The 13,775-nt window shown below is 43.6% G+C and overlaps 3 protein-coding genes across 4 annotated transcripts in view; 2 read left to right on the plus strand and 1 right to left on the minus strand.

Annotated features, from left to right (window-relative positions):
• Positions 1-13,775, plus strand: part of NR6A1 (nuclear receptor subfamily 6 group A member 1) — a 418,534-nt gene that overhangs the window by 387,874 nt on the left and 16,885 nt on the right. The window lies entirely within an intron of this gene.
• LOC127036270 (uncharacterized) lies at positions 712-5,520 on the minus strand. The gene is made up of 2 exons (XM_050927080.1): positions 5,243-5,520; positions 712-1,182 (listed from the first exon to the last, which is right to left on the minus strand). The coding sequence occupies exons 1-2, from the start codon at positions 5,429-5,431 to the stop codon at positions 712-714; spliced, it is 660 nt and encodes a 219-aa protein (XP_050783037.1). The 5' UTR covers positions 5,432-5,520.
• PSMB7 (proteasome 20S subunit beta 7) overlaps positions 8,286-13,775 on the plus strand; it is a 563,007-nt gene continuing 557,517 nt past the window's right edge. Inside the window, exons 1-5 of one of the 2 annotated variants that reach the window (XM_050926276.1) lie at positions 8,286-8,405; positions 8,654-8,747; positions 9,760-9,857; positions 10,518-10,658; positions 13,357-13,472. In XM_050926276.1, the coding sequence (XP_050782233.1) occupies positions 8,344-8,405; positions 8,654-8,747; positions 9,760-9,857; positions 10,518-10,658; positions 13,357-13,472 (511 nt within the window). In that variant the 5' untranslated portion in view covers positions 8,286-8,343. The remainder of the gene's footprint in view (positions 8,406-8,653; positions 8,748-9,759; positions 9,858-10,517; positions 10,659-13,356; positions 13,473-13,775) is intronic. The other variant, XM_050926275.1, reaches the window with a different exon arrangement.

Below are 13,775 nucleotides of genomic sequence, written 5' to 3' on the forward strand. Positions count from 1 at the left end.
GATGGGGCAAGGGCAAAGGAAAGGACAATTCTAGCTGTATGCTGGAACTCAGTATGACTCTTTGCTCTCATAGCTTAGATCATTGCACTGTTAGAAAGTTAGCTTTGGGTCAGTGGCCTGACCCTGACTGCCACACTGATGGCACTGTTCTCTCCAGAAGAACCTCCTTTGGAAGAGGTCCTCCACTTTTCTTTCACATGGCCACGGCTCCCCCTGTTTTCACAGCAGAGATCCATGGTTGAAGAACCATCAGACATTGGCCTCACATTGCTAGAAGGTTGAATCACTTGGCTTTCACTGAATGTCTCCGACAACTCTTTCAGGTTCTCATCATGACAATCCATAGATAAGTAGCTGGTATCCCTAACAGGAGTTCCATGAGGGCGTACAGGGCTTTGTACATTTGCAGTGTTCTTAATTGCTTCCTTTCTAGGGACATCAGAACCTTTTGAAGACTTTGCAGTTTTGCTGCCTAGTGTTTCAGTTATCTGGTCACTGTTGAGAGGAGAGGGACCAAAATATTTGACAGAGAGGGGTGACCTGCTCTTTGCCACCTCTTGCCCATTTTCCAAAATACACATCTGGCCAGGAGAGCGCCTCTGATGTCTGCTGGTCTCTGGTTTTGTCATCAGAGGAGGATTATCAGACATACTAGTTTGGAAGCTGCACCTCTTTGAAACAGGCACTTTAACAGAAACCGTTCTCTCCTGTTCACTTTGTTCTGTCCCATCTACAAGTACTTTCCTTTTTCAGCGGCGGAAACAGAGACTGTGTGACAGCTTTGCTCATCCATTCCATTCTTGGTTGCACATTTTCATTTAAAAAACGTGTTGATGCTCCATCATTCTTTTCAAGAGAAATAGGAGAGAGATTACAGACATGCAAGCTTCGTTCAGACAACTGAGATGTTGCATCCATTCTTGGGCTGTCTGTGATTTGAGTACTGTTCAGCAGGAGTCTGCAAGATGTTTGGCTGGCGTCTGGTGTAAAAGGCATTTTATCTTCAGGATTCAAACCAAAGCTGCTCATTTCAGCATTTGTAACTACTCGGATACTGTTGTGTCCTGGAGATTGAGCAGCTAGGGTAGAATGAAGTTTCACTGGGGAAAGAACCTGGGGTAGGCTTCCTTTAGACTTCAGCTGAGAAGACGCTGCTGCACTGCTCATTTTTCCAATTCTGTTCTGCAAGAGGAAGAGAGTCATAGCATATCAAAAAGCCATCGCTAACCCTGGCAACTCCGTATGATACCCACTTTTTTTTTTTTAAAGTTACTTGTCGGTTTGACAAAGACTACTGAGCAGGGGCAAAAGAGCAGTTTTTGCTTTACAGTTCAGAACCTGAGATGGCAGCTATATGCTGGCAAACAAGGCATCTTGTATTAATCACACACACACAATATACCGCTTCAGGAGGTGCAGAATTTTAAAAAAGTTCTCCCTCCCCACCACTAACAGACATGTGTTGGCAAGCCCTAGAGTGCCAAGTATTAACAAGCACTTCAGCGAGTTTTGAAGTCTCAAATTCTTATTGGTGTCAATGGCAGTTAGGTGCCTAGGCAGTTCTGAAAATCTCTACAGGCCCATTCTCCACACAGTCCTTTCTTGAAGCCTACGGAGTTTCATTCCTTTTATCAATCAGCAGGCTGGAAAAGTAGATAGACTGGAGGATTCATTATAGTTCATATGGACCAGCCTTCACTACCTCATGTCATGCAGACACCATTTGTAACTGCATCTTTGCTTACCCAAGAATGTGGCCTGCAGACCATTGTCCAGATAACACACTCATCTCCTAGGGCAATATTTATAGTAAGGGTCTCTCTTGTAATACACTCCACAAAATGCAGTGAATGAGCCTTTCAGCTAACTAATCTTTCAAAAACTCACCAGGCTCTTTTCCTCAAAGAAAGAAAGAAAAGAAAGAAGAGTATGGTAGTGCCAGAACAGAGCTTCTAAAAGCAGCATTCTGACTCATATCTGTGTAAGATTTTAGAAGCACAGACAGGCTGAAATACTGAAGTCTATTGGTCTTCTGGCCATTCTGCTAAGATGCTTTCTTAATTCCAGGCTTTTGAGGCATGAAAAAGATGAACTAAGAGGTGAGATTTGTGCATTGAGGGATAAGATCTATGGCTGAAATGAATTTCCCCTTCCTCTTTCCTGGTTGTGGGGGGAGGGAAGAAGGAAGAGGATGAGCATTTTCAATATGGCAAAAGCCATATTGAGCCACTATAGGAATTTTTTTGTACTGATCTAACTCAAGTATGATTTTTAGTAGTATCAGTCACCCAGAGCCCTCAAGGTGTTTTACAAGGGCCATTAGTTGTGTCCCATAACCCTAAAGTGAGATAAAATTGCATCACTCATTTAAAATATGGGGGAACCAAGGCAGAGAAAGGTAACAAGACACTCTAAGGGAACAAACAGACACTAGCAAAATCTTGACTATAATCTAGATTCTATATTTCCTGATCTAGCAGAAGAGGCAAACTAAGTTTTTTCACAAGTCTCTTTCCACCCCCACCCCCACCAGTTTAGGTCATGCAGATACTTCCTATAGTTTCAGATTAGAACAATGCCAGCATTTGTATCCCCTAGGGTTCAAGTGTGCCTCTAGCTTCATAACATGGACTAATGCATTCCTCTTTGCTTCCTCTCTCTGGTCCCTCTGTCACCTTTAACAGATTTCTTGGGGAACCAATGATTTGTTCTTAACTCCAGCTTCACATTAGAAGTTCAATTCCTATAGGACTAGGTGGTCAGTCAGTAGGTGCTCAAAGCCCATCGCTGGAGGAAATACTTGGGTTATTCAGACCCACTCAGTAAAAGTCTGTTCATCCAATTATAGGCTGTACTCTGCATGCCGCAGTCAAGCCCAGGGCCATTTGTTTGAAGACCTTCCTCTGGACACACTCTAAGTAAGCAAACTTCAGCAATGGCCTGGACTGACATACAAGATTTATACTTAATTTCCTGCCAAAAGGAGGAACTGTCACTCACGTCTTTAGGTTTGTAAATAAACTCATTTCATGTAACAATTCTAGTAACTCATTCTTGATCTAGACATCTCACTAGGCGTGAGTGATGTAGAGGTGCTCGTTACAGGCCTCTTTTGGTCAGTTCACACATCCAACAAGCATTCCCCCTCAACAACAGGGGGAAATGGTTTTCTTTTAAGCATGTCTATCACAGATCCAAACCTTGTGGAATGGATTTAATTTTCTAGGAAAGTCAGATCAAGGTTATATTTCTTATGTCCCACACCCCTCTCATCTGTTTGGAAGGGGTGTATGGGTCTCAAACCACCTTCGCACACCAAACTCCAGGAAAGTACAGCAGAGTCAGTCCTAAATACTAGAAAGCGGCAAGTCTCTCCTATGTCAAGAAGGCTACCACCACATTTGGACATACTATTCTCTTTACACTGCTCTGCAGAAGCTAGGCTGCTGCTACTTTGAACCGGTAGAGACAAGGTAAAGTGCCTCATCAAATGTTAATAGCCTCACATGCACAGCTGCATTTAGATGAAGATTAATATTTAAACATTTAGCACAGTACAGAGAGCTCTAAACACTTCCTAGCTTAAAGGCCATCTCTTAGCAAGTACTGTTGAAAGAAGAACAATAGTTTTAAAGCTAAACAATAAGATCTTCAGTCACACTGATTGAGTAAGAAATAGACGGGGGCGGGGGGAAAGCTGGCAACCACTGAAGCAAGAACCACAAGCCTTGGGAGGTATGAGAGGGCACTTGTTGTAGATATATAAATCAGAGACTTAATCCAGCATCACATTGGCAAACATACAACATATTGGCCTGTACAACTCATACTCATCAATACGAGATAGTTTAATTTTTATTTTTAGTAGAATAGAAAATTCAAAGGGTTTAGAGTAACACTTGAGGTTTACAGTACATTCTGAGTGTTACATACAAGTAAGCTACCAATGCCAAACCCATCCAGTTACTTTCCTGACTGAATGCCGTTCAACATATAGCAGTTGCAGACTAGCAAAAGCAGCTCTGTTAAGCAGCAGACCAACAGCCAGCTGGACAAACAAGCTTTGGAACATTATTGAAAAGTAATGCCTTCCGAAGTCACATTAATCTATTGCTAATGATACTGTCTTCTGTCCAGAGAAAGACATTCCTTTGAGGGAGTTTTGACCAACTGGAATATTTTGTTTCACACAGAGCTAAAGTGAGCTCAATAGGGCAGAAATATCTAGCCACAAACACCACTGCATATCTCACATAGGATAGGAATATCATGTACATTTTCTGTAGTCAGTTCTCATTGCCAGGAAGCATTTCTCCCACTTACACAGAAGTTAATCAAATTTAACAAATGAGAACAGTCACCTATAGGACAACATGATAAAAATCACAACAGAGAAAAACAAGACCAAGGTCTATTCACCAAATAACAGCCTCAGCATTCCACAATTTCCTACCTCTTATTACTAGCAAACACCTAGCAACTCCAGTAGAGACAACCATACAGAGACAACAACTATGCAAATTAGACAGATGGGGATAGTATTTTATCCACCCACTATAGTCTCACAAACTGCTCTACCATCTCTCCTCTCCAAAAAGCCTCTGGAGGCTATTTTACTTGATATATTCCAGCTGGATTAATAACCCCAGATGCTCTCTCCAAAACCAACAACAGTATCAGAAATTCAACAGCTGGTGATTGGTTAAAGCAGCATCAGACAAGTAATCACTAGGACAGAGTTAATTTCCTGGAAGTCTTAAGCCTTGATTCGGCAAAGACTTGCTTAACTTTATGCACTGAGTAGTTACATTGACTTCAATTAGACGACTCACTGTGTATACAAGTTTTTGCAGTATCAGGGTCTAACACTGAATCAAGTTTACTCTACTCAATGGTTTTCATGTGCCTGTGCTGTTTGCTCTCACTTTACAGGTTGGACTGACTGTCTCTAGAAGCAGCTCCAGAGCCTCCTTTGATCACTTGTTTCCTTTTATAATTTCAAATTTCTCTCTTGGTTTTACCTGTGGCTTTTCCTGTATTTTGTTTTAATATGGGTGAGAATGTTTAGATTCATAGATCCCTTCTCCTTTTCTGTATAAATAGGAAGCTAGGACATAGGGCTGGAAGGGACCTCTTGGGTCATCCAGTCCAGTTCTCTGCTACTGCAGGCAAACCCCTCATATAATCCCACTCATACATTTATCAAATTCAACGTTGCAGGCACAGTTGTTTTCCTCTCCACCTTGGGAGTGGCAAATGGTGGCTGCTGAGGCCAGAGCTCCAGTACTTCAGTCTTTACCAAAGTGAGAGGTAGGTGAGAGTGGGTGAAAGACAGGATCAGATGATGGTGAGAAGCAGGGGATAGCAGGATGAGGCAAGAAATGGTGAACAAAATACTTTTTTTGGAGGTATATTCAAATAAACCAGACATAGGTGGTGGGTATAGCAGGCCAGGGGAGGCTAAGCCTCCCCAAACAGCCGACCCACCACCTTTGGAGTGAACTGCTGTCAAAAGAGTGGGTGCCCTGCCTGCGCTTCACCCCAAGGCCCCACTCCCAATTGTCCTCTTCCCTCAAGGCTCCACTTCTTCCCGTCCCCACTCCATCCGCATGGGAGGCGCACATGAGAGATGAGTAGTCAGCTGGCCGGCCAATGGGAGGCCTCAAGCAGGGGGCTAAGCAGGGCCAGGGTCAAGCATCGGCAGGGCTTCTGCGGGAGGAGGCTAAGTGTGGGCAGGCCTTGGGGGGAAGGTCACAGACCGGGTGTGCGGAGCCTCCTCAAATGGCGGAGTCACGCACCATCCATGAAACCGGATTTATGATGCGCACCCACAATTCGTGAACATTGTGCTGCCTTGTCTTGTAAAATAACTTTTCTTTTGGTATACCTCCAGAATCACCCTTCTTTTGTCCCTTTACTTCGGTTCCCTCACTGTGAAAGGCCTTACATGGTGGTGGCCAATCCTTTGCTACTGGATCTATCTTTCACTCTGAAACCTTCAGTTCTCCACCCATTTAGAGCGCAACACACTAGGCACACAGAGCTCCAGATAGATAACCTCCGATGTTTCACACTTGATCCTGCTCCCAACTCAATAGGACCAGGCTCCACGGTAAAGTTTACAACTTCAGCAAATTAGGTCTCAATCCTGACAATGTTTATGCATGTACTTAATTTTCCTACCATAAACAATCCCATTGATTTTAAAGAGACTGCTCATGGTAGTGAAGTTAAGCACATGCAGGAATCAGGATCTTAGCCTGTAGCATATGACACCTATAATCAGGCATACACCTCAGAGGACAACATTTCTTCAGCACGTCTTATCATCCATAGTTGTTGGTTTGTTTTTAGGGAGAATAATTCATGATGAATAATGTATTCAATAACTTTCACCTTTACAGTAACTCCTCGCTTAACATTGTAGTTCTGTTCCTGAAAAATGCGACTTTAAGCGAAATGTTAAGCGAATCCAATTTCACCATAAGAATTAATGTAAATAGGGGGTGTTAGGTTCCAGACAAAAACCTGTTTATTATATAGCTATACACACAGTATATGCTTTAAACAAACAATTTAATACTGTTCACAGCTATGATGATCGTGAAGCTTGGTTGAGATGGTGAAGTTAGAGGGTGGAAGAGGTAGAAACATTTCCCAGGGAATGCCTTGCTGCTAAATGATGAACTAGCACTGGGCTGAGCCCTCAAGGGTTAACACATTGTTGCTAATGTAGCCTCTCATCAAGGCAGCACAAACAGGAGGGAGGGGAGACAGCATAGCAGACAGAGACAGAAACACACCTTGTGTGTGGGAGAGAGGGCAAGATGCACACTGCCCCTTTAAGTAAGCTGATCCACACTTAAATGCACTTTTTAAAGTGGATCAGGAAGTTGAGACAGCAGCTGCTGCCCTAAGCTCTCTCCATCCATGTCCACTCCCTGCTCTATATGGAGAAGGGGAATGCAGGGTGCAGGAGCAGGGGGACATCCTGACATTAGCCACCCCCTGCACAGCAAGCAGGAGGCTCCTGGGAGCAACTCCAAGGCAGAGGGCAGGAGCAGCACACAGCAGTGGGGGGAGAAACAGCTGAACTGCAGGCAATTGATAGCCTGCTTGGGGCACTGCCACATAGGGAACTTAGGGGCATGGGGAGCTGATAGGGGGGCAGGGTCCACCCCGGTTCCAAGCCCCCATACCAGCTAGCTGCAGTGGGCTGCTCTTCTTGCAAGCAGTGGACAAAGCAGGTGGCTGCCAAACGACATTAGAAGGGAGCATTGCACAACTTTAAATGAGCATGGTCCCTACTTAATCAGCAACATAACAAGGAAACATTAACCAGGACGACTAAGTGAGGAGTTACTGCACTCCCTTCTAGCTCCGCCCCATCCATGAACAGACTGTGATTGTCTCAAATGTACTTATTTGAAATTATCCATGGCATAATTTCTGTGAATCATTCTTAGGGCTGCTCATTCCAAAGTATTTCACTGAGACTATTTGATATTCAAAACGTAAGCTGTTTTGATTGGTTAATCAAGCCAAATGACCTGCTTCTGTTTCCTTAATGAGCCTGGTAATAGTCCCCTTATATCTCTGGCATTTAGGGCAGTGACTAAGCTCCTCCGCTCCTGTCTGTTTCTGACAAGTCTTTCAAGGGCTCCCCAGCTGTGCCCCAGGTTTTTCAGCTCGGTTTCCTTAATGGAAGAGAATAATCCCTAGCACCCGGCGCGTGTGCAGACAGACATCACTGCAAAACACACCTGCGTCCTCTCCCAAGATGGGCTTAAACTGGCTGTTTCTGCTAATCCTCGTGCACGCCGCCTTAGCAGGGTATTTGTAGGCACCGAGTATTACCGAGCGCAGAGACCTGGCGAAACAGTTTACAAGTCACAGGACTAGTCGTGGGGCAGGTGGCCCCCGTCCCGCAGCCCGGACTGACCCAACCTCCGCTGAGTCTGGCGGCGCCTGCTCCGGCTCCGGCTCCGGGACCGGGACCGGGCGGCCCGGTGCTCTCGGCCCTTCGGCCTCACAGAACAAAACAGTTTCTGGCGCTCGGCTAAGGAGAAACGTCAGCGGGGCCCGCGGCGCCCAGGGGCTCGGAGAGCAGAAGCCGCATACAGGCGCCCGCAGGCCCCGGCTCGTGCTGCCCGAACGGGCCGGGCGCTACGGACCCGCTCGCGCCGGGAGCGGGGCACTGCGGGACTGCCGGGGGCATTTCCGGATCCGGGGGGCGGGGCTTTCCCGGGCGCGGGGAGAGGCGGTGACCCGGAAGCGGTTCCCCGTGCTGCGCTCGCTGAGTCACGCGGCGGCGGCGCTCCGGCAGCAGCACCCGGCGGGAAGATGGCGGCGGTGTCGGTGCTCCAGGCTCCGAGCAGCGGCTTCGGCTTCGAGAACTGCGCCCGGTGAGGGCCGGGCCGACGGGGAGCCCGGCCTGCGGAGCCTGGCCCAGCCGAGGGGAGCGTATCGTCCCCCGCATCCAGGGGGCTCCGCTGGGCCGGGGCCAGGCGTGGGCCGGGGCTGGTGGGTGGGGCCAGGCGTGGGCCGGGGGCTTGGTGTGGGATCGTTTCCCCTACTGGCGCGGGAGGTGTAGGACGAGGAAAGCCTTTTGGTGAAGGTGCCATGTTGCCTTATGCTCCCCCCGTTGTTCCAGGAACGCGCTCCTAGAGGCCGAGTTGACTAAGAAGGGGCTGCGGCTGCCTGCAGCCCGGAAGACGGGCACCACCATTGCTGGAGTTGTGTTCAAGGTGAGGTTAGGTTGCTCATCTACTTCATTCCCTACAGGGCACTCCTCACTGTACCGTCAGAGTGCAATGCAGAGCAGCTAAGAGTCACAGGAAGATGTTTATAATGGACTCAGCTCTTCACCTCTTCCAGGGTTACCAGCTGTTGCATAAGGGGTTTTTGCCCTCAGTGAATGTGGGAAGACTTCTGCTTTGTGTGTTTCTGCCAATTTTGTTTGTCGACCCACATAAGTTCTTTGTGGGGCTGTGGAGTTAATACATCAGGAGAGAGCTGCATTCTGTAATCCCTTGCTGTTTATCAGGAGAGCAGTTAGCTAAATCTTCAATTCTGATGATGAAGGAAAACAGAATTAGGTTCTAGATGGCCTGTACAGCTCTCACACTTAGGCATAATCATGCATTAAACTCTAAATAGAGCATATTTTACCTGAAAGTTAGAGATGAAATGTAATTTTTAGTCTCTTATGTCACTGCACTTTAAAACCCAAACTCCACACACTTGCTGTGGCAACAGGTGGCCTGTAATCTGGGTTGGCTGTTCCTTCAGGTGGCAAGAGATACTGTGGTGATGCACACAGTGTGAAAACTAATTGGAGAAGAACATGAAATCTTACCTCTTCCATTAAGTCCAGTAACCTGAGTCACCGCACTGGAAAGTGCCAAGTGTCTTCCTCAACTGAACATTGCTTGCTGAATACTGCATTCAGTCCACTGCTGACGTACTCTGTCAGCTCTTTTCACTCACAAGCTCTGTTTAGCATACTTGCCCTTTCCTGTTACATTGCTGTATGTCTGATGGTGGCAGAGCCTTTTTGGTGCTACGGGAACTTGGGTCAATTACAAATTCTTCTACAACCCAGTATTTACCATTTTTTGTCTCTCAGAGGGTACATTATTGTGAGAATTGCTGACAGTGGTCATTGTCATTGCATGTTACAGACTACTGTAACATGAGCAGTAAAATGATGTTAAATCTTGTCAAAGTTTGATTCTAAGCATCTCACCTTTTCTGTAGGATGGTATAGTCCTTGGTGCAGATACAAGAGCAACTGAGGGGATGGTTGTTGCTGACAAGAACTGTTCAAAAATACACTTCATTTCTCCTAATATCTAGTAAGTATTAAAACTGACAGTTTTACAGTAAGTAAAGTTTAAGTGTAAGTTTAGTGTTGATTCTTGTAAACTGTACACCTCAGATTAAAAATGAGAATGTTAAAATGGTAGTTAATTTAACCAGTAATGCAGTTTGTTTCCTATTGGCAGTCATTCATGCCAGACAATGAAAACAGGTTAGCTAGTTTCATGGTTAGTATCTTGTCAATTTAATGTTTTCTCCTGCACCAGCATAAGCCTGTAATGCTTGGGTTGAAAAAACCTGCAGGAGTATATCTAAATAGGAAGTAGTGAAACATCCTACCTTACAGTTGCCACTGGAAAGACTTCTTTCTGTCAAAGAACATGCCTATTAACCCTGAATGCATGCGAGTTGTCTTTGTATACTAAAAAGGGACAGGAAACTAGAACTGTTATGTGAATTTGATTAAATCAAAGCAAACTAGGGGAGGAGACAATGAAAATCTAACACATTAAATAAAGTAATCTTAATTTTAATCTGTCTGAGTAACTGGTATCCACCTTGGTAGTAGCACTGCTTATTTTACACTTCATGGTAGGTTAGAGTCAGTTCCACTTCTAATGATTAAAAGAAGAGGGACGTTAATTAAATACATTTAAGAGTTTTTAACTTGGTAACTTGCCAAAAATGTTTTCCAGTTGTTGTGGTGCTGGGACAGCTGCAGACACTGACATGACAACTCAACTGATCTCTTCCAATCTGGAGCTCCATTCCTTGTCTACTGGACGGCTTCCGAGAGTTGTCACAGCTAACCGAATGCTCAAACAGATGCTTTTCAGGTAACTCCATGAATTCACTCTTACATTTTTTAAATGCTGGCACTGGATAAAGCTTCAGTTTATGAGAAATGGATAACTGGAAGATACATTTTTAACTTTTGGGAATGTGGTTAATGAACACAACCTCCTTCAGGGTAAACTACATAAATATGTTTTACAGCCTTTGTAGCCAAGGCAGAGTTGCCTAAGTGTATTTTCACTATTTACTTTCAGATTTATAACCAGCTAAAAAGTGAAGCCAATGCTATCAGACTGTGAATTTTACTAAAGCTGGCAATTTTACTTTTAACTCAAAGGCAGCTGGGCAGGTTTCTGTAGTTTCAATTTTTAAGTGAATACAGTATCAGTGTTCACTTATTCTGTATGTTTTTTTTAAACAGAGATATTAACAGTACTGCAAATTCCTTGCAGATACTGACTTGAAGTCAGAAAGTATATAAATATCATAAAACTGCCATGCACTTTTGTTCATTTTGCTTTGTCAGAAGCAAAGAAACAATCTGAGTTGTCTTTCCATTTCATGCACTATATATGGTGAATTAAAAGCACAGTCTTAGAGGACTGAAACGAAGTGGTTACAATTTAAAAGAACAATTTTATGCAGTCAATACTACATGACACCTCAGAAGCACCCTTCACTTATGGGTCCTTTGACACGAGACTGTGCTTTCAGATTTTTACAAGCACTATTTAAACATCCTCCACCTATGAGGTACAGTGTAGCTGAGTGTTTTGTTATTTTACAGATGGGGAAAATAAGACAGAAGTTGAATAACTTGATCCAAGGTCAGAGGCAAAACTGGAAAAACAAACAGTCTTGAAATACTCGACCCTCCTTTACTGCTAGTCCAACAATCCCTTGATTTGTTGGGATCACTTATCCCAGCCAAACAGTGAAGACAGAGGCAGAATGATGGAGAGGAAAATACAAAGTCCCTCAAAACCATTAGGATTTCCCATTTTCCCCCTACAACTTTGTCCTCTTAAATATAGCTTTGCAAAGAGATACAAAGGTAGATTAGGTATTTACACACACTCCATAGGATACAGTTAGCTGCTGAATTACTTAAGGGTCTAATAGCTGAGGTTTGTATTTTTAGCAGCATTATCTATTGCTGAGAGAGTTTCTTTGAATGATCAGGTTCTGAAAGAGTACCACTAATAGAAACTTATTTTTGACTTACATAGTCTAGTCCCCTCAACTGACACTTCAGACATTTGCTACAGTCCTCTAAAACAAACTTACGAAGTACAGCTTTCCTGATCTTAATGTTTTCCCTCTTTGCTGTAACCTTCCTCACAGCTGTACAACCAGTCCTATTAAACTGGATCTAAATTATGCAGCAAGGAGTCAGAGTTTGAGGAACCATTTTGCCAGTGACTGGGAATTCTGCAGCATCTTCATTTAAATTTAAAATGTGTTTTTATTCCATTTAAAATTAATTCAATCAATACACCCATTGTCACTTTGATATTGAATATTTCTTTAGGCTTGTGTCCTCAGATTTTCCAAGTGGCCAGTATGCCGAAGACTTTTTGGTTATTGTTTGGGGAAGGGGAAGGAGAGAGACATGCAAAGGAAATATGATGTTTGACTTTGAAATTGTAGGGCAATCATCCTAAAATAGTTTCAGTTGATGGGTTTGCCATCAGAATCAAGCATTGTTTTATGTGAGTGAGTATTTAATCCACATTACCAGTTTTTCCAGGCTAAACAGACTGAGGGCATGTTGTCAATCCCTTTAACCATGCCAATGTTATTTTAATGAAGTGTTTTGCATAAGTAAATTATGTCTGGGTGGAAGGTGAAAGAATGAAATATGTGCATGTGATTAAAAATAAATGTTTCCAGCATTCAGGAAAGTTCCCAGAAAATTAAAGTCTGGGATGGAAGAAGTGGGGGGGGTGGGGGGGGGCGAAATTCCATGAAACCAAGTGATCGGGAGTCAGGATGAGTTACAGTAATTCAGGTCATCAGGTTGGCAGCTTGTTGTTGGTCAGCTTGGCTGTTCCAATGGGCTGTCATGTGACAGTCATTAAAAGCAATCCAGATATTTGGACCGACTAAAGACTAAAAATGGAGGTGGAGGAGGGCATGCGTTTTTAAACTCTTTCCAATGAAATAAAAAGCCTGTTTCAAATGGAGGAATAAGATACTTCAAGTAAGACCTGAAAAAGCTAACTTTATGACTTATCTTTCTAGTAAAGAAAGAAGGGTGTGCACAGGATAGTAGTGCTCTAGCACAACAAGTGTGCCATTCAAGAGATCCAGCACATTTCCTGCAGCTGAACATTTTAATTCTCCAGTTTGAGGCAATGGCAGTTTAATACTACAGTACCTTTCTATACACTAGAGTTAATTTTTCTTAATTCGAGTTATCACATTTTGCTAATATTTGCCGAGCGCTCCTGATAGGTAGCCAAACAGTTATTTTCTTTGTATCATGTTTTAAAAGACAGATTAACTAGACCAAATAAAGGATCTGTATTTACTATTGGCTAATAGGACTGGCATGTTTTTGAAAGAGATACATTTAGATTATTATGCAAGGAGAAACAACCTGTTATAACAACCTGTTATAATAATATATAATAACCTTTTCATAATAACCTGTTATAATAATGAAAAAGTACTTTCATTTTTGGAGTGCATGTGTTATCAATTCATGTAAATTCATGTTTATACTTTGTTCAACAGGTATCAAGGTTACATTGGTGCTGCCCTGGTTTTAGGGGGAGTAGATGTCTCTGGACCCCATCTTTACAGCATCTATCCCCATGGATCAACTGACAAATTGCCCTACGTTACTATGGGTGAGTAATGTTGCTTTACTTCAGAAGAGTGTTGCAACACTGCTTGCTAACTGAAATGCTTGTGCTTGTATTTCTTACAAATTTAAATTCTGTGGTTCATAAGTGGTGTCAGGAATTCAGAATTAAGAAGGAGCCTCTGTAAGATACTGATGGTTCTGTTCCTTCCTTTTACATTTCAAAAACACTTCTGTAGCTTCTCATGCCAAAAAAAATATGGTGAGTTGTAGAAGAGCTGGTGTTAGATAATGTGCTACATCGATTCCTTAGCAGACTTGACACATAGAATCTCTACTGTTCTTCCTG

This window comes from Gopherus flavomarginatus, chromosome 17 (assembly GCF_025201925.1).
Source record: "Gopherus flavomarginatus isolate rGopFla2 chromosome 17, rGopFla2.mat.asm, whole genome shotgun sequence".
In the NCBI taxonomy this organism is placed as follows: domain Eukaryota; kingdom Metazoa; phylum Chordata; order Testudines; family Testudinidae; genus Gopherus; species Gopherus flavomarginatus.